Genomic DNA, 22999 nt, shown 5'->3' with positions numbered 1-22999 from the left:
GCCTCCCCTATGTTGCATGACCTTCCTTTATTTTGAAACTGTTCGGGGACGTGGGTCTGAGGCAGTTAAATATAAATCATGGGCGGCAAGAGTGTTTTCCTACTTTTTTGTGATGTCTAGAAGGTCTGGTACCCATACCCAATTCTCCATGCTGAGTTTTTCCACATCTTAACTTTAGGAAGATAGGTTAGCTTAACCAATCTGGTATCATCTCTCCTTGTAATAAAAAGTTTACTTAAAGAGTCCTTTTCGTAGGGCAGTACATCTTCAGAGGGCTAGCCATGCCGTAGTTCATTGCAGGCTATACACGACCCGCCGGGCATGCATCTTACAGGGCTTATGAGGTACCACATTCAGTCACATGATCCAAATAAAGTCTGTATCACTAAGGATCAGTTGGCAGACATAGATGTCAATTCATCAAAATGCCTGGGGTAGCAGAAGTAACATCACAAGCCCTTTGATCCCCTGATGTCACAGGAAGTGACATCACAGGAAGTTTGACCTGGTGACATCACAGGAAGCAACATCACCTGCCCTTTGACCCACCCCAGATGATGTCACAGGAAGTAACAATGCCAGGCATTTGATCTGATGACACAGGAAGTGACATCACGTGACCTATGGACTCCATGAAATCAAAGGGAGTGACATTGCTTGATCTTTGGCTTGGTGCTATCACCGGAAATTATGCATCTTACTTTTAGGTACTTACATCACACAGAGAGGCTGGAAAATCTCAGGTACTCTATAAACAAACACACTTTATTTAAATCCTATAGAAATGTCTGGTACATACATTGTTTCAGAAAGAGTCTTCAAATATACAACTAAGATAATGCTGTATTGATTAAGAACCTATCAAATAGTGCACAACAATGGAAAATACACTGGTCAAGTTGAAACCAACCACTATTAATATCAAATAACTCATAAGATGGGAAGTTGGCAGACCTACAATGTTCAAAACAAGTTCACCTTGTCATTTGTTTTGGAAACTAAGAATACCATGTAATTGAATCTTAGTCTTGGAAGGTAGATGACAGTATTATTTAATGCAGGTCAAGCTCTTCTTGCAACCTTCCTTTCCATGACAGGGATTAACATACTTTCCCAGCTGTTGAGCCACGGAACATTTCCAGGTTTAGTTTTAATTTCTATTTCAGCAAAAATGCACATCATTGGCACAGCACTAGTGTTGATCAATAATATGTCTGCTCGGCACAACTGAAAAGAAGACAGTAGTGGGTATCAAGCAGTACTTTGAAGGATGAAATCAAGGGACTGACACACAGCATATATTATGATGGTGTTGCTCAGCTTCCTTAAAAGGAAGAAGGCATTGACTGGGTGGTAAGCAGCCTCCTATCTGGCAAGAGAGGTAGAAGCCAACACTTCACATGTGCCGTCTAGAATTGTATGGGCCAGATGTACAAAGCCCTATTGCCTCCTTGCACCACACTGGAGTCATTTTTTTATGCTAATGTTACTCAAGGAGGCAATTTTCGCCATTGCATGCAATGCGCCACTTTGTGACCCCTTGCGCCACATCATGCCTGCATCAGACATAAAGTATGCAAGGGGTCGTTCCGGCGTTAGGAGGCCCGCAAAAATGATGCAGTGAAATGTACAAGATTTCCCTGTGCCATTTTTGGCGTCATTTTTAATGTCCGCTCAATGCAGGCGTTAAAGTGACGCACCCATTGTAATCAATGGGACTCCTGGCACCTTGCTGTAAATACGGCGCACCCAGGGTGTCGTTAGCTGGCGGTTGGGGCACGCAAGAATAGTGGCGCATCGGGACCGATGCACCAATTTCTTCTAAATCTACCCCAATCTCTGTTCTGGGTAGCAGCTGGTTCTGGTGATGATTGCGGCATCCTCCTATGAACAGACTGACCCTAAGGTAAGTTGTTGCTCATCTAATATGAAGTCAAGAATAGGCTGGCCTCCTGTTTTTTCAGTTTTCTCCTTTTCTGTTCTTCCTTTTTCCTTATTCCCTGGTCCCACCTCAAACCCTCTACCGTCCTTTCCTCCCTCTGTGCCCCACCCTTTTTTCTTCTCCTTCTTCTCGACCTCCCCTTTCTCCTTCCTCCCTCCGTCTCCCACTTCCCCCTTTTCCCCTCTTTTGTTTTCCCTTCCTCCCTCCTCCTCTGTTTTAGTTTTGCTCCCGCATCACCGTCGCTCTACACCTGACGCTACCCCCTTTTTCCTCCAGTGTTCTCATGGTGCTCTTTCCGGGATAGAGTGAGTTTGTTTGTTGTTGTACCTCAGGGGCACTGCCACACTCACATTTGCTTCGTTATTTGGGGTGTTTTCCTTGCTTAGTGCCAGGCTGTTCCCTGGCACATCCGCTCTGTTTTCTTACGCCTTCGTGGTCTTACCTTCTGCATGTCTTTTGTAAAACCCATTAAATTCTTCATAAGAACAATAGGCCGACAGTGCCACAGATACAGGAGACATATGTCTGGATGGGATATTGGCAGGGACAAAGAATAGTTGCTGTACTAATGACTGACAGTCTGGATGGGAGAACAAACAGGTGGATAACAAGTGCTTGGCTGCAAGGAATCAAGGTGGCAAACAGTGCTCTGTGTTATTGTTTTCATATCTCTGTGCATAACAAGCTGATGTGATGACTCTGCATATCCAATGAGACAGAAAGAATCAGAATGGAGAGCAAGTTGGTGCTTTTACAATAGTGCTTAGAAGTGTGGTAGCTGGTCCGTTCTTGTCCCAGCATAGGGTACAGGCTTCTGCGATCACTGGAAGATATGACCTGAGCAGAACTGATGCTTGTCTGGCCATCAGGCGGAGGCTGACACTTCTCAGGGGTGAAGAAGTTTCTGTCTTCTTGAGCCTACATAAGGTACTACAGGGAGTGCAGAATTATTAGGCAAATGAGTATTTTGACCACATCATCCTCTTTATGCATGTTGTCTTACTCCAAGCTGTATAGGCTTGAAAGCCTACTACCAATTAAGCATATTAGGTGATGTGCATCTCTGTAATGAGAAGGGGTGTGGTCTAATGACATCAACACCCTATATCAGGTGTGCATAATTATTAGGCAACTTCCTTTCCTTTGGCAAAATGGGTCAAAAGAAGGACTTGACAGGCTCAGAAAAGTCAAAAATAGTGAGATATCTTGCAGAGGGATGCAGCACTCTTAAAATTGCAAAGCTTCTGAAGCTCGATCATCGAACAATCAAGCGTTTCATTCAAAATAGTCAACAGGGTCGCAAGAAGCGTGTGGAAAAACCAAGGTGCAAAATAACTGCCCAGAAACTGAGAAAAGTCAAGTGTGCAGCTGCCACGATGCCACTTGCCACCAGTTTGGCCATATTTCAGAGCTGCAACATCACTGGAGTGCCCAAAAGCACAAGGTGTGCAATACTCAGAGACATGGCCAAGGTAAGAAAGGCTGAAAGACGACCACCACTGAACAAGACACACAAGCTGAAACGTCAAGACTGGGCCAATAAATATCTCAAGACTGATTTTTCTAAGGTTTTATGGACTGATGAAATGAGAGTGAGTCTTGATGGGCCAGATGGATGGGCCCGTGGCTGGATTGGTAAAGGGCAGAGAGCTCCAGTCCGACTCAGACGCCAGCAAGGTGGAGGTGGAGTACTGGTTTGGGCTGGTATCATCAAAGATGAGCTTGTGGGGCCTTTTCGGGTTGAGGATGGAGTCAAGCTCAACTCCCAGTCCTACTGCCAGTTCCTGGAAGACACCTTCTTCAAGCAGTGGTACAGGAAGAAGTCTGCATCCTTCAAGAAAAACATGATTTTCATGCAGGACAATGCTCCATCACACGCGTCCAAGTACTCCACAGCGTGGCTGGCAAGAAAGGGTATAAAAGAAGGAAATCTAATGACATGGCCTCCTTGTTCACCTGATCTGAACCCCATTGAGAACCTGTGGTCCATCATCAAATGTGAGATTTACAAGGAGGGAAAACAGTACACCTCTCTGAACAGTGTCTGGGAGGCTGTGGTTGCTGCTGCACACAATGTTGATGGTGAACAGATCAAAACACTGACAGAATCCATGGATGGCAGGCTTTTGAGTGTCTTTGCAAAGAAAGGTGGCTATATTGGTCACTGATTTGTTTTTGTTTTGTTTTTGAATGTCAGAAATGTATATTTGTGAATGTTGAGATGTTATATTGGTTTCACTGGTAATAATAAATAATTGAAATGGGTATATATTTTTTTTTGTTAAGTTGCCTAATAATTATGCACAGTGAGAGTCACCTGCACACACAGATATCCCCCTAACATAGCTAAAACTAAAAACAAACTAAAAACTACTTCCAAAAATATTCAGCTTTGATATTAATGAGTTTTTTGGGTTCATTGAGAACATGGTTGTTGTTCAATAATAAAATTAATCCTCAAAAATACAACTTGCCTAATAATTCTGCACTCCCTGTAGTTCTGCAATCACTAGAGGACGCCATCGTAAAGCATAGACTTCAAGGCGAGAAGAGACTGGAGAGCAACTGGCCCTTGCCAGCCTTCGAGGGAGGTACAACACTGCTTGGCAGCCTGGTAGCTGCAATCTTCACGACACGGCATAGGGTACTCGGTGCTGAGATACTGGCAGATTTCTTCAGGTGGCATAGGCATCAAGTTGAGAAGAGGCTGAATGGAGGGCAACGGTTGCTAGGCAATCCATCAAGAGGAGGCCAATACTGCTTGCAAGGTTGGTAGATGCTGTCTTCTTGCCCCTGCAGAGGATACTGACTTCTTCCATTACTGTGTGATGTGTTTGATTTAAGTTGAGAAGAGACTGATTATAGAGCGACTGTTGCCTGACTTGCCATCACGAGGGGGGCAATAATCCTGGCTGCCTGGAGCTGTTTTCTTCCTGCCCCTGCATGGGGTACTCTCATCTGCGATCACCTACAAATATCTTCAGGGTGCATATGCCTAAAAACGAAGTGAAGACTGACTGAAGAGCAACTGTTTGCCTGACAATCAGAAGGCTGATACTGTTTGGCCGTGCAGTAACCGCTGTTTTCTTGCCCTTGCATAGAACACTGGTTTCTGCGATCGCTGGCAGATGTCCTCAGACAGAATATGCTTTATGGTGAGAAGAGACTGACTGGAGAGCAATACTGTTTGCCAGGCCCTCGAGAGGAGGCCAGTGCTGCTTGGTACCTGATATAAAAGTTATGTCTACTTTGGGGTACCTTATCCTAGTCACATTGGAGCGGCAGACTCTGATAATTATCTGATAATTATCAATCTTAGAAAATGATAGGGTAACAGTAGGACATGTATAGTAACATTTAAGAACAGCAGCGGGGTTCAAGCAGCAGATGAGAACCATATCAGACTGCTCAGTAGCACTCACCTTGCACCCTTAGCTTGCAAGTCAGCACAGGGCTCTATCTTTTCCCTGCCCTGATTAGTCTAGCAGCATAGCCCAATACTGCCTGAGTCGCACAGGGCATCTCTAGAGAAGGATGATAACCAGTTGTGTGGTGTCTGCTGAAATGGCTTTCTTCCTGATACCAGCATCCAAAATGACTAAAAATTGTATTTTTCCTATGGCACAGTTGGGAATCTAATATAAGTTTCCAAATGTACTACAGGGCCCACCTCTCAACGGTCACCCCTTGCTTGGTGATCTCTGTGTAAATATGTAATATCACTAAATGTTTCAGGCAGTTTTACCTCATTTATACATGTATACATATCAGTGCATGCTGGAAAACGACAGCTTAATTCGTCTTATTGAATCATGTTGGGGCGGGCATGTGCCATGCACGATGTGCATGTGTGCCTCCTGCCCTGCTTGCCTGAACTGCATACCTGTGATCCTGTTTTTTTCATTTTTATTTTGGGTCATGTCACACACTAATCCTGCATCCACACTTTGACCCAGGACAGGCCTTGGACAATGATATGTTCTGGACCTAGTCCTGAACTGGGACAGGCGCACCAAGCCAACCCTTATAATGGCAGGGCACCACAGGTTGTGGCTGTGGTGGGACTGTACCATGGTTTGAAAATGAGTTATAGGCCTTTACCTGAGAGGTATGGATGTGCACTTACAGGCTCATTCATCTAAGTTTCCAATGCTCACAATTAACCTAGAACCCTAAACCCAGCATCCTGTGTATTGTGCATGTGAGCTAGACACAGTAGTGTGCTGTGCACGAGTGATACCAGCCTGCAGGTTCCATTGTGGAAGCCCACATCCTAGACCCGGGTACAAGATGGAGGAGAGGATGCTTTCCCCAGCCAGCATATGTGTATTGCTGGCATCTCGTTGATGGGAATGGGGTACTGCCAAATGCTATGGTAAGGAAAGAGAAGACAGGCTCTCCTTAGAAGTGTCAAAGCGCTTCCCGACACATTGGTCTTTAAATGACCCTGAAACCAAATATGTCCCTTCTGCCTTATTACAAGTGCCATAGGCTATAATGCACTGTTAATAAGGCGTACAGGATATTTGTCAAGTTTGTGACTAAATAACTTGTGCGCCAAACTATAAATCAGGCCTTCTGACTGCAGTTTCCATTAGGTAGATGGCATGGGGGGCAGAGTGAGGCCTGCAGTATCTGTTGTTAGGGAAAAGAACCCTTTGCAGGGCCACAAGGAGCATCTTATCTCTCTTCCTAATCTCTATACGGAGAGGTCATGAATACCTGGGTTCGGTCTGCTTTCCCCTCTTTGTATTTCTGTGGTGGGCATGCCACCAGGTGACTGTCCTGCTAGGCAGGACATCCTTGCAGACAGAGGAAGGGCTGAAGTGTGGCCTGGCCAGGACACATGAAAAAGGAGTCAACCCAAACTGGTTCCAAGGAAGCAATCCTGGAATGTGCAACCTCCGTTTGCGAAATTAGTATAAAACTGGTAGCATAAGACTCATCGCTGTTCATTGTTGTGGTCTCTTCTACCGAGGAGGGTGTACTCCGCAGAGCACTTACGGAATACAGGCCCTCAAGAAATCTACTTGTACACTTGCTGTGGTGAGTCAGACTTAATCAGGGCGAGCTATTTTTAGGTCCTACTAACCAAATCTGCCAGCTGACAAATATCAGGTGTTCTGTTCATTCACAAAGTGAACAAGCAATAACAATGCCTTTAAATCTTGTTTTTATCTTGTCATATTTGCTCTGCATTGAAGGAGAGAGGTCAAAAGTCAATTTGTCATGCTACATTTACTTTTCTTTCTCTGACTGTGAAGTTAGATAATTCTATAAGTGAACTGTGTGCAAATCATGCTGTGCAAAGCAAACGAAATGAAAGGCTTTAAGATATCAGGCTTTTTTCCAAATACAACATTGAAATAGCTAATAAGTGAACTGTACAAACATTTCAAAATATATCTCAGTAGTTACGAAGGCACATTTTTGTAATTCTATGTGGTGAAAAAAAGATTTTTATAGGATGAAAACAAATCAGAACACTTTACTCGGTGATGTACAAATGATAAATATTTTTGCTGGGAACCAATTTCCAAACATCTTTTATGCAATATACAGTTTTATCAGTAAAATTGCATGTTAGCGGGATAGTATGTGGCTATTACAGTGGAATACGTGTTGCCTGTGAATGACAGTGCGCTACTACATTATGATTTAGCAATTTATTTGTTAAAAGCGAGTTTTTAAACATGAACTGAGAAGTATTCCTGCCCCACCCTGATTACAATGCTATTAGTGAAGTAAGAAGCAAGTAAGGAGTCATATGTACCCTATGGGGGTCATTCCTACCCCAGCGGGCGGCGGGCGCCGCCCGCCAGGCGGTGACCGCCAAAAGACCGTACTGCGGTCAAAAGACCGCGGCGGTCATTTTGACTTTCCCGCTGGGCTGGCGGGCGACTGCCAAAAGGCCGCCCGCCCGCCTGCCCAGCGGGAAAGCCCCAGCAACGATGAAGCCGGCTCCGAAAGGAGCCGGCGGAGTTGCTGGTGTGCGACGGGTGCAGTGGCACCCATCGCGATTTTCAGTCTCTGCTTTGCAGAGACTGAAAATCTTAATGGGGCCCCCAGGGGCCCCACGACACCTGTTCCCGCCATCCTGTTTCTGGCGGTGAAAACTGCCAGAAACAGGATGGCGGGAAGGGGGTCGGAATCCCCATGGCGGCGCTGCTTGCAGCGCTGCCGTGGAGGATTCCCTGGGGCAGGGGAAAACCGGCGGGAAACCGCTGGTTCCCCTTTTCTGACCACGGCTTTACCGCCGCGGTCAGAATTGCCCCTGAAGCACCGCCAGCCTGTTGGCGGTGCTTCCTCCGTCTCCTGCCCTGGCGGTCCATGACCGCCAGGGTAGGAATGACCCCCTATATGTGAACTGATTCTTATCATGCATGGAGCAAACATTTAGTCTATGAAATCAAAAAATAATTATTTTGTACAGCAGAAATACTGAGCTCACATTTTTGAAGGTGCTCTCATATGTGATCATAAAGAAAAAAGTGGCTCCATAATATAAAATATTTGCCTAGGACCACACAGTTCAACACCAGTTTACAGGTCAAGTACATTACAGTTAGGTCGAGTATATTATTCAAGTTACTAGACCTCCATTTTTTGAGGCCTGGAATACTATGCAGCCAACGTTGGTGTCACATTCATAGTGACGAGGGAACATCTCCTGGGGTCTGAGCTGAAGGAGGAACTACCGGACTATTCTTGGTACCAGGATATCCTCTCTGTGAGAAAGGGAAGAAAAGGCCAACCCTGCAAAGGGAGTGGATCGGGAAAGGGACTGGTGTAATGGACCCTGGCACACAGTCTGTCTGACAGAGACTCGCAAAGCAAGTGCGCTGAACAGCTTACGGTACTGCCAAATTCAGCAGTGCGATCATCATTTATCCCAGTCATAGATACTAGACACCTTCAATGGTGTGCCCATGCAGTAGGACTGACTGAAGCCAGGCAAGCACCTGATGGTGGTCTCTGTGCCCCACGAGTGGACAGCATGACCAAAACACTCCCAAGTGTGCCACTGTGTCCGAACCAGTCCTAAAGTTTATATGGCCCAAGAAATGCTCGGGGGCACCTTGTGAAGAATCGAGATGATTACGTGGAGCGCTCTCTGCCGAAGATAGCTCCCTGACATCCGCTGAGCCAAAGAATCATCATCTGCAGAGGTGTTGTAGTTGACTTCATGAAGAGGCTGCAAGTACTCACCGGAGTGTTGGTCTGTGCCACACTGTGAATCAAGTAACCACCAGTGCGAGCCCACCACCTGGAAGAGGGCCCACGACAGAAGTCTCTGCTTGACCCTCTGAGCAATTGGCTACGTGGCCTCCGAGAAGGCTGACATGTGCCGCTTAGAGGGTCCTGCTGCTGGTGAGATCCCAATGCTGCTGGAGGGGCCTCCGGGGCCAGGCACTGTTGCTATAAACCTGGTGAGAGAGGGACTTGACCAACACCTGAGAGACTGTGTGATAAGAGTAGATTACAGGAGTGAAAGTACAAGCTGCATCCACCGACCTGCCTGGAATGCTGAACCTGCGGTAGGGGAGCCTAGAGATGGGGAGACCCATGAAGGGCAGGCAGAGGACTAGCTGGCAGAAGTCCCTAGAGCACACACTCACCACCTGTGAACCGAGTATTTGTGCACTATTGACTGTGCCATATAATTCTGTGTTTTCTGTGTAATCAATTACTTGTCTTTTTCACAAAGAGAAGCACTGGGAATGGCATTGATCTTATTGCGCTACTGGGGGAGAGTGTGGTGTTCATTTTTGAGCCTGAGTAACCCCTACACTTACCTCCCTGAGAAGCCTGCGACTGTTAGCACTCACTGCTACTGAGAGGCAACCCAGTAAAAAGCTTAAACCCACACGGTTGTGGCCCAGTAACCCCTGCCTGCCCAGTGGCCTCCTGAACAAGTTCTGATAAACCATCATACCTGAAAACAATGATGTGTAAATGGAAAGTCTAGCACTATTATAGGTGTGTCCTCACGATGTTCAGTAGTAAACCTGTTGGGGGTGGAGGGATGAGTGCAGATGTGGCCTGAGCTGAGTATGGACAATAAACTACACCCAAACCTTAATGATAATCTACAGCTCAGTATTTGTTTGTGTGTGTATCTCCATAGCACAACAAAAGTTAACTGGCTAGCAAAGGCGCACTATACCCAACAAAGGGTGATGCAAGACTGTGTAAAAATGTGAGGTACAGGTTCCAACCCAAGGACGGTGCCATTCTTCTGAAATGATACTTCTGAAATGCTACAAACTAAATTTGATTGAATGTAATATAAATAAATGTGAGTGGAACTCCCTTGACAAGAAATCACCCCAGACTCTGACATTGGATAGAAATGCCTGTTTAATATCACAATGTCACAGTTGATGGTAGTACGATGATGTAAGAAATGCCTAGTGACCTTCATAATCACTTGAAACTTGTGGCAACTATTGCAGTACATTTCACTAGGGCTTTTCACTGGGGAAAAGGGGAGACTTTCTGATATTTATCCCTACATATGGATTTCACTGCTTGTATTTTTTGCTGATACTGAATCACTCAAAGTGTCACAAATTAGGCAATAAACTGGCACACATAAGCACAATAAAAAACTGAATAGTTACACACCAGTTATATGAAAACCATGTGGCAGCTACGCATTCTGTTATGATTTTCATTAAAACAAATGCTATGTGCCTAGAGTTTGGAAAAGGGAATTAGGAATCCCTACACTCTCCTTTCAGCCCCTCTCCTAATCTAATTAGAGGGCTCCCATCTGGCTAGGGAACAAAGAAGTGGGGGCTGGACTCGGTCCTCTGACATTTGTGCTTCTACCTTTGAAGTCTAGTTTCTCATGTGAGCCCCCTTCCTGTCCTGGCTTCTCCAAGACACAGATCGCCCTCCACAAAATAGCTGTATTTTTTCTGTCCCAGGCCTTTTCACACCTACTCAGGGAGCAGCGCAGGCTGTAAAAAGGCTGACCAATCAGAAGACGCTGCTACAGGGCTGTTTTAGGTAACTTTGGGATAGTAAGTTCTAAAACAACTTTCCTGTAGTACTTATATTAAATCCAACCCTGGCAAGTTGTTGGATTTATTGTGGCTATTATTTTGATACTTTGAAACATGTTGCTAGCTAACTCCAATCAAAAGCTAGACTTTATGAAAGTTTAATAAAGCCTTCCAATGTTAGCCTATGGGGTTAGCAGCACTACAGTTGGGAAAAATTATGTTGGCTGTTCTTCCCCACCAGGGAATATAAAACATATTTTAGATTTACTGGATTTTTATAACAAAGCACCCTACCCTTGGGGCACCTAGGGCAGACATTAGCAGCAACATATGTAATAAATGGTAGTTTTGGGCTTTGGAAGTTCTTTTAATTCCAAAGTCGAATTTTAAAATGACACCAGACACCACAGCAGTGCACACTTACGTGCATTAAGTCCACTGAGATCTCTAAACCTCCCTGCCCTATTATATACTAGAGATCTACAATAGGGTGTCTTGGCCAATTATAATTATACCAAACAACATACACTTTTAAGGACGGAGCACTCGCCCTGGGCCTGGTTAGCAGAGCCCAGGCCACTTTCAGAATCAGTAACCACCAGTATCAGCCAAAAAAACAGGGGTGATCAGGGCAAAAAGGATGACTTTCCTACAGTCTGTTTAGTGGCATTGTGTGAGGTGATGCTTTTCAGTGTTTGTAACACCGGGCCCACCTCCAACCTGGAGCACCCACAACAAAAGCACGATGAAGCACAAGATGTTGCTTCTAGTTGTCATGTAGCATTTCTGTAGCAGCAATCAGATGCACAAATCAAAGGACCTGCCCGGAGGCTCCTCCCCACCTGAGCTACAGAAACTGCAGCCCCACCGATGCAGTGCTCAGGAAACAGAAGTAATTGGCAGCCCCTTTTTAACATTTTTGCAGTCAAGCTTAATCTGCCTCGAGAACACTTTCTAAAAACAATGACGTTCACAGTGACCCCAGATGCTTTACCAAAAGCCAAAGAATACACAGTCATTCAGGTACAAACACTAGTATCACCAACCGGCCCTTCCACTGCAAATCCATAAAATGCAACCATTCGCTGTTACTTCAACACATGATCGTTTTTTAACCAAAGGTTTTTTCTCTTGAATTATAAAACAAGGTATGAATACATGTTGCAGTAACATCTTCTCCATATCATAGTCTGAAAGTCTGCGCTCTGGCCATCGTGAATTCATGTACTCTGCAAGGGTGAACATCTTTCGCATTCATGGGGGGTCACTGTGTGAGAATGGTACCACATACAGTGCAAGAGGGGAAACAGCTCCGTGCACGCAGCCAAACTGAGTGGCCCTGCAAGGGCACTTGTTTGCGAGAATCCAGCAAACGGTGACTGACAAAACCGGACTGAACACCAACCCATGTACCAAGCAGTGGTGTTCCTACAGGTGGGCAGCCAACAAATTAACAAGGAGAGCCAAGCCAGGGTTGAGCCAAGGGTCTGACTCATCTCTTAGAGTCTGTAAACAAGCCACGCCCTGAAAATGTTTGCTATGTAAATCACTTGTCACTTAAAATATGATAAAGTCTCTTCAAAAGCCTATTTCTTTAACATGTGAAAGCTTTGACATTACTACTTATCACATTGTAGCACTGCACTGAGAAGTGATGGTTAAGTGATAGTTTTTATACATGAACAATCAGTGAACTAAGAGGCAAAGGGTAGTTGTCATGTAAATCGTTTGTTTGTCCCATGTTATTATAGAGTAACATTATGGACTACTAGATCAAGCACGTGTACGGCTGGTATACTGAACTCACATATTTGAAAGTGCTTTCATTCACGATAATGAAGAAAAAGAGGTTTTGGTGAAATAAAATATTTGCCTAAGATCACACAATTTAAGCGGGATGCTGCAATTTATTGTGGTTTTCTGATTTCACTTTGTACAAATCAACAATTAGATGGGTATCTATTTGTCTGTCCTTATGCAGTGTAGTAATCTTTATTGTTTAGTTAATGAAAACCATAACAATCAATGCATTGTATACAATATGTAAAATTATCTAAAAGAAGGACAAACAAAAGGCGAAAATTCTATAAAATCTTTGAAATAAATACACAACTAAAGTCTGTCCTTATGGTAAAGCTTTATTTTTACCTCTGTGCATTTTTTTGCAGTTTTTATTTAGCACGAATTCGACCTGAATGTATTTGGAGCACCAGCACCATTACACAAGGTGCATTTCATTGTTATATAGGCACGGGTAGACGTGGTTTTCCAAGTTCCAAAGTCGGCTGCTCACACCCTAATGCCACACCAGAGGGAGGGTGGCAGGCAGAAGTCCAGTGAAAGCTTGGCTCGTTCTGAGCTCAAGGTACCTACAGGACCTCGAGCTGAGAGCGGGCCAGGCATCAGGTTCGAGCTTTCAGTGGCTCGCCCGAATCCAGCTGATCCAAGGATAAACTGGTAAATTCCCTTCTGATTGACTAAGCTTCAAAAGGTAAAAATTCCACAAGCTTGCAAAAAAATGTAATACACGACGACTTCCCACAACATTTCTTTGCATTATGGCAATTGTTGCATAGCAAAATAATTCAAATATTCAATCGATAAAAAGCCTTGAGTCGAAGTGATAAAACTTCAATCAATGCAATTAGGTTTTGTTTAGGTCCCCTGTGGCCCAAACACGTTTTTGAAAGGGGAAAAAACTAGCATGCAACAAGCTTGAGGTAGAATTCATGAAATGGCTCTGCTTATAGCTTGTAACACTGATGGCCCCGTTCCCGACTCCAGCAAACAGAAATATCTCAGCGCTAGGTTTAGTTTATTACTTCTTTCAACATTAATGTTCACTATAGTGGTCGTAAAAGCAAAAACATCAGCTGCAGAGAAACCATCCTGTCCTTAGCTGCCTTTTAAAAGAGGCCAACAGCCCAATTAACAAGGACCCTGGACTCACCTCCTGAGCTGGGGCTGCACTCGGTGTTCGCTGTTCCAGCTGTCAGTCTGCTAGTCTAGGGCGCCAGCCTAGGAGGGCTCGTGCTCACTTCAATGCACGGGCTGAAGATGCTCCCGATGAGAGCCAAGCACCGTGCCACGCCCGGACATGCACATGCGCAGAAGACACGAGCCTGTTGTAAGCGCGTGCCCTGCCCCGCCGTGACGCCGCCAGCGCTGTGGGAAAGGGAAAGTCTGGAACTGTAAGCGCCAAATATTTCTATTATAAATTCCTAACGTTAACAGAATGTATTGGACTTAAGACAAGAGCCTAAAAATATAACTGCGCCATGAGAAACAGCGAGGGAAGCCCGTTCTGTACCGTGGTACTGAAACAAAGTAGTAGTGTATAAGTTACAGCTTTTTCGAGGAATTCGTCAGAAAAAGCTTTTGATCTAGGCTTACACTGTTGACTGCAGCTAATGTGGCGCTGAGTTGTTTTTTTAACTTAGTGATGACGCAAGAGTTGAGGTCCCCATGCTCACCTGTGTGCTTGTTGTCATTTATGCAGATGCCCCTTTGAGGAGGACGCGCCTAGCTTGGTGAACAAACGATGTCTGTCCTGCAAGTGACCGGATTGGGCTTCATCCTCCTCAGCATCATTTGCTGTGTGATCTCCCTGGCAACGGATTACTGGGTGTCGGGCCCGGAGTTTCACATGGGCCTCTGGAACCTTTGCAAGAACAAGACTGAGTGCTCTTCGCTTCCTCAGTTAGAATGTAAGAAACATTTTGTACAATTTAAAAATTATGAAATGAACTACAAGTAGGGACTCTGGGACAATTTCATTGGCGACGGGACTACTGGCAATACACAGGAGCTGGATGTGTGACATTAAACCACTTTTCTTTTCTACAACTCTCAAAAGAAAAAGCCAGCATTTCAAAACCTATAAACATCAGAAGGTGTTACCTGTGGGTGATCAAGAGGTCGATGCATCTGAATCCTTCATCCGTTTAATTTAACAATAACATATGATCCGTGATCCAAGATGTGTTCCCATTACACATCTTAACCTGAGGAACATTAGTCTTCTCAGACTAATCATGAACGCCTTGGTGTATCACACTACACTATCTTAATTGGTGTATCTTATAAATGTCAGTATTCTTTCAAGGCTACCACTCTACTATTTGACTGTAATCAAAAATAGACATCCTTTCTGATTCCTCTATGCCATGGCTATAGTTATTATTTTTTATTGCAAGCAGATGCTACGAACATTACTAAAAGAATAAAGAAACTATGCAAGCACCTAAATATTGCACCAATCTGCATAGAATAAATTGTTTGCTTTTTTAAAGAAGTAACCATCACATAACATTTTAATATAACTGCAGAGGAGCTTTTCATCAGTCAGGTGTATTTCAAACAAATACAAAATCTGTTTTAACTTTTAATGCATGTAACAGGACATATTATTATTGTCATAAAGAAAAGGTACTTTTGGATTTGAATTACTGTAACCTGTAGCTACATTTTAATCACACAAGGATGTGTGAATTAGAAAGAAAATAAAGGAAAAAAGAATAGGAAAAGTAAAGGATCGGCCCACACGCCCTGGAACAGAAATACACTTCTTTTTAGGTCAATGTGCATTTGTGATTAGGTAAATATGCTGTCACTCACAGTGCAAGACAGCTAATGGCTGAAGAATGCTGAAGAATTTCCTTGTGCTCTATGCTGTGGTGGATGAAAGCAGTATGTGAATGACAGCTAAATAGACCAATGGAGGGCAAGGGCTGAATCAATTTGTATGTATAAATGTATTTATTTTATTTCAACATTTTTTCATTACATAAGATTGAAGAAACAGTTAAAGGTGTGTTAAAGCCAGACCTAAAAAAGTGAATACCTAGTTAGCTTTATTTGTGTTTGTTTAAATGTAATAATGAGGATAGCAGCTATTAGTGGTCTAAACATGGAAAACAAGTTGTTAAAAGCAGTAACGGCTGCTGCCAAAACTTGGTGGGGCAGCTCTCTGAGCAGGGTGGGGGAACAAATAATAATTTATTTTTAAAATGACTTACCTGCCGCTGCTGGACGATGCCTCGGTGTTCCTCTTCTCCCACTGCCTCAGTGCTTCTCTGCTCCCCTCCCCACCCAGTACAGATGCTTCTCTCATGCTGTTACACAGCATAAGAAAAGCACCAGGATTGGTCTGAGCGGGCTGGAATGCCGCTCAGTTAGGGACTGGGAGCCTGCGCTTGTACTCCACCTGGCTGAGCAACACATCTCGTGTGGAGAGCTCTAAGTGCGCATGTCGGTTTGACCATTCTAAGACAACTGCCCAAACCTACATGCACACTTACAGTGCACCTACCATTCCTCCTCCCTGCTGCTGACGCAGAGGATGGCCCACCCCACCCTCAACTTGGCAGACCGTCTAAGTGAAAAATAAAATGATAATAACATAGTATTATTATAATTTTATTTTCTGCTGCCTTTCAGCAGTGGGGCAATGTTCCTCTGACATAATGGAGGGTGCCCCTTGTAAAAAGGTGAGCCTCTTTTTAGGGCAAGTCTTTTTGAGGCTGATCCCACTTTATATATTGCCCTGGCCAATCAATACGAGGATTGGATCCTTTACTATTTCTGTGAGAAATTGGGTTATTGGTTAAGGGGGAATGTGAGGCCTTCTCAAGCAACAACTACAAACCCTCTCAGGATGAAACACAAAAAGTTACTAAGTTAGCCTGTGCTTAACCATCTGCAAACAGTCAAACTTGACTTATTTAATCAATCAGGGTTCTTGTAGCGTACGGCTAATCGCCCATTTGGGTCTCAAGGCGCTGGGGGTAGGGGGGAGGGGTCTGCAGCTTAGTCAAAGTGCTGGATGGCCAGTTCAGTCAAAGAGCCAGGTCTTGAGGTCCTTCCTGAATTGATATAGAGAGGGAGATTGCCTGGGATGAAGAGGAATACAGTTTCAGGTTCTAGCTGCGACATAGGAGAAATATCTTCCTCCTGCTGTGGTCTTGCGGATCCGTGTCACGGTGGCCAAGGCCAGGTGAGCAGAACGGAGTTGTCTGGTGGGCATGTGGAAGGAAAGGCGTGGATGAGATATGCAGGTCTGATGTTGTGGAGGGCCTTGTAGGCGTGTGTGAGGATCTTGAAGGTGATTTTTTTCATCGTGAGCCACTGTAGGTCTTTTAGGTGCTTGAATGTGTGGCTATGGCAAGGGATGTCCAGGATAAGTCTAACAGCTGTGTTCTGGAGTCTTTGCACCTTCTTTTGGAGCTTCTGGGTCGTGCCTCAATAGAGTGCGTTGCCGTAGTCGAGCTTGCTGCTGACGAGCGCCTGGGTGGCTGTTCTTCTGGATTCAACAGGGATCTACTTGAAGATCTTTTGAAGCAGGGGGCGCATGAGGAAGCAGGAGGACGAGATGGTGTTGATTTGGTGATTCATAGAGAGCGGGGAGTTGAGGATGATGCCGAGGTTATGTGCTTGGTCGGTCTGTGTGGGGGGGCTCCGAGCGCTGCGGGCTACCAGGAGTTGTTCCAGATGGAAGGGGTGTTGTCCAAGATGAGGACGTCTGTCTTGTTGGAGTTGAGCTTGAGGCATATGTCTTTCATCCAGGCGACAACTGCCTTCAACCCGCTGTGGAAATTGGTCTTTGCAACTGTAGGTTCATCGGTGAGGGAGAGGATCAGGTGAATGTCATCAGCATGGGAGACAATGTTTAGTCCGTGGTTTCTGACGATGTCTGCTATCGGAGCCATGTAGATGTTGAAGAGGGTGGGGCTCAGGGAGGAGCCTTGGGGGACGCCGCAGCTGATCTTTGTAGGTTCAGCTGTGAATGGTGGAAGCCTAACTCTCTGGGTTCAGCTGGTGAGGAAGGAGAGGACTCACTCCAGGGCTTTGCTGCGGAGTACGAAGTCATGGAGTCTTGCGCAGAGGGTGTGTTGAGAGATGGTATCGAAAGTGGCTGAGAGCTCCAGGAGGATGAGAGCTGCGGTTCCTCGGTCCAGGAGATTGCAGATATTGTCTGTTGCAGCGACAAGAGCAGTCTCAGTGCTGTGGTTGCTTGTGAAGCCTGATTGGGATGGGTCCAGGATGTGATTGGTCTCGATGAATTCGATGAGTTGGGCGTTGATGGCTTTCTCGATTACTTTGTCCGGGAAGGGGAGCAGAGAGATTGGTCTGTAGTTTTTTAGGTCTGTCGGGTCTGCAGAGGGTTTCTTCAGCAGGGGGTTGATCTCTGCATGTGTCCATGGAAGGTGGCTGTCTCGATGGAGCAGTTGATGGTGGCAGACCTTGGGGGCGATGGTATTGCTGGCTTGGTGAAGATGTAGTGGGGGCAGGGGTGCGAGGGGGCTCCGTTGTGAATGGTCTTCAGGATCTGTAGGGTGTCGTCAGAGGTGAGGGTGGTCTGGGGAACCTTTGGGTGCAATGGTTGCAGGTGGGGCTGGCGGATCCTGTGTTATGAAGCTGTTGTAGATGTCAGATATCTTGCAGTGGAAGAAGGTGGCGAGGTTGTAGCAGAGGGGTTGGGATAGAGGGATGTCCATGGTGTCAGTGCTAGGTTTTGTGAATTCTTTGATCATGGTGAAGAGTTCTTTGCTGTTGTGAGCCTTGGCGTTAATTCGTTCTTGTATGGCGGTTTTCTTGGTGGCTCTGATAAGGCTGTGGTGTGATGTGACAGTGGTTTTGAGGGCTGCGTGGTCTGCCGGGGTCTTGTTGCACCTCCATCTTCTCTCGAGCCGTCTACAAGTGCGCCTGGACTCTTGGAGGGTGAGGGAGAACCAGCTGGCTTTCTTGGTGGTCTGTTTGCCAGAGGGTTTCCTGAGGGGAGCCAGAGTGTTGACGCAGTAGGAGATCCATCGGTGGAAGAGGTGTGCAGATGTGGTAGTGTCCATGGAGGTCAGTATTGGTGTTTTGCGGAGGGTAGTGGTGAGTTGGTCTTCTGTAACCTTGTTCCAGCTTCTGCCTGGGTGGCAGAGGGAGTGGTGGTGATAGGTGGATTTGGTGAAGAAGAAGTGCATGCAGTGGTGGTCAGTCCACAGGGGTTTGGAGGTGTGGCTGATGGAGATGTTGCGGCTGGTGGGGAAAATGGGGTCGAGCCTATGTCCTGCTGAGTGCGTTGGGGAGGGGACCAGTTGTTTGAGTCCGATGTTGGCAAGGTTCTTTAGTAGGGGTGAGGTGTTAGGTCGCTGAGGCTGTCCAGGTGGAAATTGAAGTTGCAGAGGAGAATGAAGTCTGTAGAAGTGAGGACATGGTGTGCGATAAAGTCAGCCATGGATTCGCTGAATGGAGTGCGGGGTCCAGGGGATCTGTAGACAAGGGTGTGCCTTGGGTGGTATTCAGGTTGGTCTGGAAGTGGAGGGGCTCCATGTCGGGTGCATGGCCGGCAGTGCTGGTTGTGAGGCGGAGGATGTTCTTGTGTACGATGGCAATGCCTCCTCCAGGACGTTTGGTGCAGTCCATGTGGATGAACTTGTAGCTGTCAGGGATGGCGCTGGCAAGGTCCAGTGCAGAGGTGGGGTTTAGCCTGGTCTCCGTGAGGAATGCGTAGTCTGGGGTGTTGGAGTCAAGCAGGTCCCAGATCTCCACAGCGTGTTTCTTGAGGGAGCTTAGGTGGTCTTGACTGGCTTTCGGGGGCTGTGTGGTTGATTGGGCTGGCTTGCGGCGGCAGGAAAAGGCGCAGTTGTGGCAGGTGAAGGGTCCGTGGTAGTCTCCCAGTGATGCATGGTGGCAGGCGGTGTTTCACCTTGTGTTGAGGGCGTGGAGGAAGCTGGCGTCGTACCTGTGAGGCGTGAGAAGAACAGGGTCCGTGACATTGGGCACGGTCCAGGTGTGGACGTGCACAGACGGGCTTGCCTTTGGCAATGTGTAAATTACATAACACTTAGAGTAAAGCTTACTCACCAAAATGACAAAAAATCAATAAGTAAAACCGGAGCAATGTAATTTGAAAGATTTAGGTAAAATAATGATTAGAAGCTCAGAACACCAACTGTGGTTATCTGGTCACACCGGGCCAGACAAGATCACAAGTTCGGGCCGACTGTGACGGAGCACTAGCCGTATACAGGGACCAGGTTAGGCCCACTGAGAATTGTGCCTGTTGTCCTGGTTCCGGGGAGTTGCTCTGCAGCGGTTTCAAGGAGCGATGTTGGGTCCTGCATTGAGTTATGTTGTGCTGCATTGGTTCAGATGAGGAAATGTGAGGGCTGTGATGCAAGGTCTGAGTCGAGTTGCATCACGCTATGTTGGTTCTGAAAGGGCTGCATCGGGTTGTAATGCACTGCGTCGGTTCTGATGGGGACTACAGCTGGGCTAGCAGAGCACCTTATCCCCACTTCCAGGGGTCCAGAATAAGGAAGGCACCACTTGAGGGGGGTTAGGACTCACAGTAGGTAGAACCCAGGAGTAGGGTTCAATGGTCTTAGAAACCTTGGAGTCACTGGGGTCCTGAGTTCTAAGCGCAGGTCCAGTCCTTCTTTCTCAGGCATCAGGGCAGCAGAGCAGTCCATCTTGCAGTAGAGCAGGAGGGCAGCAGAACACACCTTCTTCTGAGACTTCCTAGGTCCAGATGTGATATGAAGAGAGCGCCTGAAGGTTCCATTTTTATACCTGGTGCCTTCTTTGAAGTAGAAGAGGTTCCTAGAAATTCTGTTTGAAAAGTGCTGGGAATTTTCCATCTCCCTGCCCTGACTCCAACCTAGCTTCAAGCACTGTGGGCCAGTGTGAAGTTCTTTGTGGGAAGACAGGGCACAGCCAATTGACCTGCAAGGGGCGCAGTGCCCAGCTCCAGCCCTCCCCCCATCCTGCCAGTGATAGCCCATCCAGGCACACCTAATCCTGCTTTCGTGTGGCTGTCTTTTTGGACTATACAAAGACCAACTTCCATCTACACCTAGTCATGTGAGCCAGAAACAGGTTGAAGGCACCAAATAGGGCAAGACAATGCCAACTTTCTAATGCCAACTTGGCATTTGAAAAACTGTGACTTAAAATCCGCCTTTATCATTAAAGAGGGTTTTAAATTACAATTTCTCAGATACTAAATATGACTTTCCTACCTGTTCCCATTCAGGGTTAGAGCTTATTAAATGTAATAAGGTAACCAAATGTTATCCTATGGGCGAGATAGGCCTCACCGTAGTGAAAAACTAATTTGTGAATTTTTACCTACCAGACATGTAAAGCTTAAAGGTACATGGCCAGTCTTTTAATTACAATGCACCCTGCCCTATGGACTGCCTAGGGCATACCTTAGAGTTGGCTTATAAGTAATATAAAGGGGTTTTACGGCATGGTAAGAGGGGTATTTTGCCAAGTCGAATAGGCAGTCTAACACTACATACAGGCTGCAATGACAGACATGGTACTTGTTTTAAGGGACTGCTTACGTGGGTGGCACAATAAGTGCAGCTGTTCCACCAGTAGCATTTCATTTACACGCCCTAGGTATGTACTATAACACTTTATTGGGGACTCAGAAGTAAGATAAATATGCTAATCTGATGTAAGCCAATTTGACCATGTTTTAGGGAGTCAGCACACACACTTCAGCACTGGTTAGCAGTGGTTGAGTGCAGAAAGTCCTAAGGCCAGCAACAACAGATTAAGAAAAATAGGAGGGACACTTGCATTCTCCTGAATGTTGTAGTGCCTCTCCTTCACTCCAACGTGCTGAAGGACAAATTTCTTTATGAGTCATCCCTTCTCTCCTACATCTCACTTACACCATACTTAACCCTATTACTTTGTGTTTGATTTTTTTCAAAGGTTCTCTGCTTCCCTTTTGCTTCTATCTTTTTCAATGTTTTTTTTAAGACTAAGGCCTGATTGATAATTTTAAAGCACACAGGCACCCCTTGGAGTAAATCAATGTTACATAAAAATCTTAAAATAAATAAATAAACTACCCTGGAACTAACACAATCCCTTTGTTTCCCTATACAGTTCCCCCACACAGAACTGACTATACTGCACCAATAGGTAAGTGTTGATATTTTCTTCTCTCAAGTATAAAACACCTAAATGCTTAGCAAGATATGTGACAATGTTACACAGCTGAGGGTGCAAGGAAGGAGTCAACATTCTCGGTCGGAGATATTTAAAAGCACAGTTTTCATTGCTGCTCCAGTTTACTAAAGAGTTAAATAATCATCTCTTCATAAAGAACAATGCATCACAATTCATTAACAGTCCATAACTCAACTATCCTTCCTGTCACTCGCTGATTTTATGCTTGTGTTTGACCCTGCAAAATGCTCCACTGCCTTTTGTGAGAGATATAGAAAAATATTAGATTGCTTGTCAAGATCCTAACCATCACTTGCCACTCATGGCAACATTAGTTCAGAGCAGGGGTTTTGGAAAGTTCTTGTCAACTCCTGTATCTTGGCGTGATGTTGCATCAGAGCTAGGCCGCTCTAAGGTCCATTGCCATGCGTGCCTGGTCTGCACAACACTTAAGTGATGGAGTAGGCTTCATTTATGCATCTGGTATTTCATTATTAATTGGTTTACATCATTTATGTGGGCCAAGGGCAAGACCATGTTGGGTAAACTTATGCAGGGCATAATCACAGATACCTACTGAGGTAAGAAATGAGAAGAGGGAGCAAAGGATTAAAAAGGCATCTTTGGGTATCTGAGGTGATAGTTTGCCTAACACAATTCTAAGAGCAGGGCAATGAATGGTGTTATACTACAAAGTTGAAATGTCTCCCTAGATAAGCTAATTGTAATGGGAGTGATCCACCTAGACAAAGCAAATTTGGGAAAGCTGGATAGATCCACCTAAATAGTTTAGTGCAACAGGGGCGATCCACCTAGACATGTGAAGGATAGCTGGAGTCATTCACCCAGACAATGTGAGAGTAGCGGGATGATCCAACTAGATAAACTGAGGCTAGCGTGTTATGGGTAGAACAAATTAAACGTAGCTGGGGTGATCAACCTGCTCCAGTTAAGGATAGCTGGAGCTGGAGTAATCCACTAATATAAAACATGTGAGGGGCAATTGGAGTGATCCACCTAGATGGATTTATAGTTGAAATGGTACTTCAAAACTAGACAAGCTAAGTGTAGCATGGATGACACACCA

At 45.5% G+C, this 22999-nt stretch overlaps 2 protein-coding genes across 3 annotated transcripts in view; one reads left to right on the top strand and one right to left on the bottom strand.

Annotated features, from left to right (window-relative positions):
• Positions 1-14048, bottom strand: part of LOC138246536 (lens fiber membrane intrinsic protein-like) — a 371435-nt gene extending 357387 nt beyond the window's left edge. For both annotated transcript variants that reach the window (XM_069201198.1, XM_069201199.1), the window contains exon 1: positions 13904-14048. The gene's annotated coding sequence lies outside the window, so the exon portion shown is untranslated. The remainder of the gene's footprint in view (positions 1-13903) is intronic.
• LOC138246535 (claudin domain-containing protein 2-like) overlaps positions 1-22999 on the top strand; it is a 75271-nt gene that overhangs the window by 40356 nt on the left and 11916 nt on the right. Inside the window, exons 2-3 of the mRNA XM_069201197.1 lie at positions 14453-14660; positions 21850-21885. Coding sequence (XP_069057298.1) covers positions 14495-14660; positions 21850-21885 — 202 coding nt within the window. The 5' untranslated portion in view covers positions 14453-14494. The remainder of the gene's footprint in view (positions 1-14452; positions 14661-21849; positions 21886-22999) is intronic.

Source organism: Pleurodeles waltl, chromosome 7 (genome assembly GCF_031143425.1).
Source record: "Pleurodeles waltl isolate 20211129_DDA chromosome 7, aPleWal1.hap1.20221129, whole genome shotgun sequence".
NCBI lineage: Eukaryota > Metazoa > Chordata > Amphibia > Caudata > Salamandridae > Pleurodeles > Pleurodeles waltl.
The sequence above is the reverse complement of the archived record's forward strand: the minus strand, read 5'-3'. Positions and strand labels throughout refer to the sequence as shown.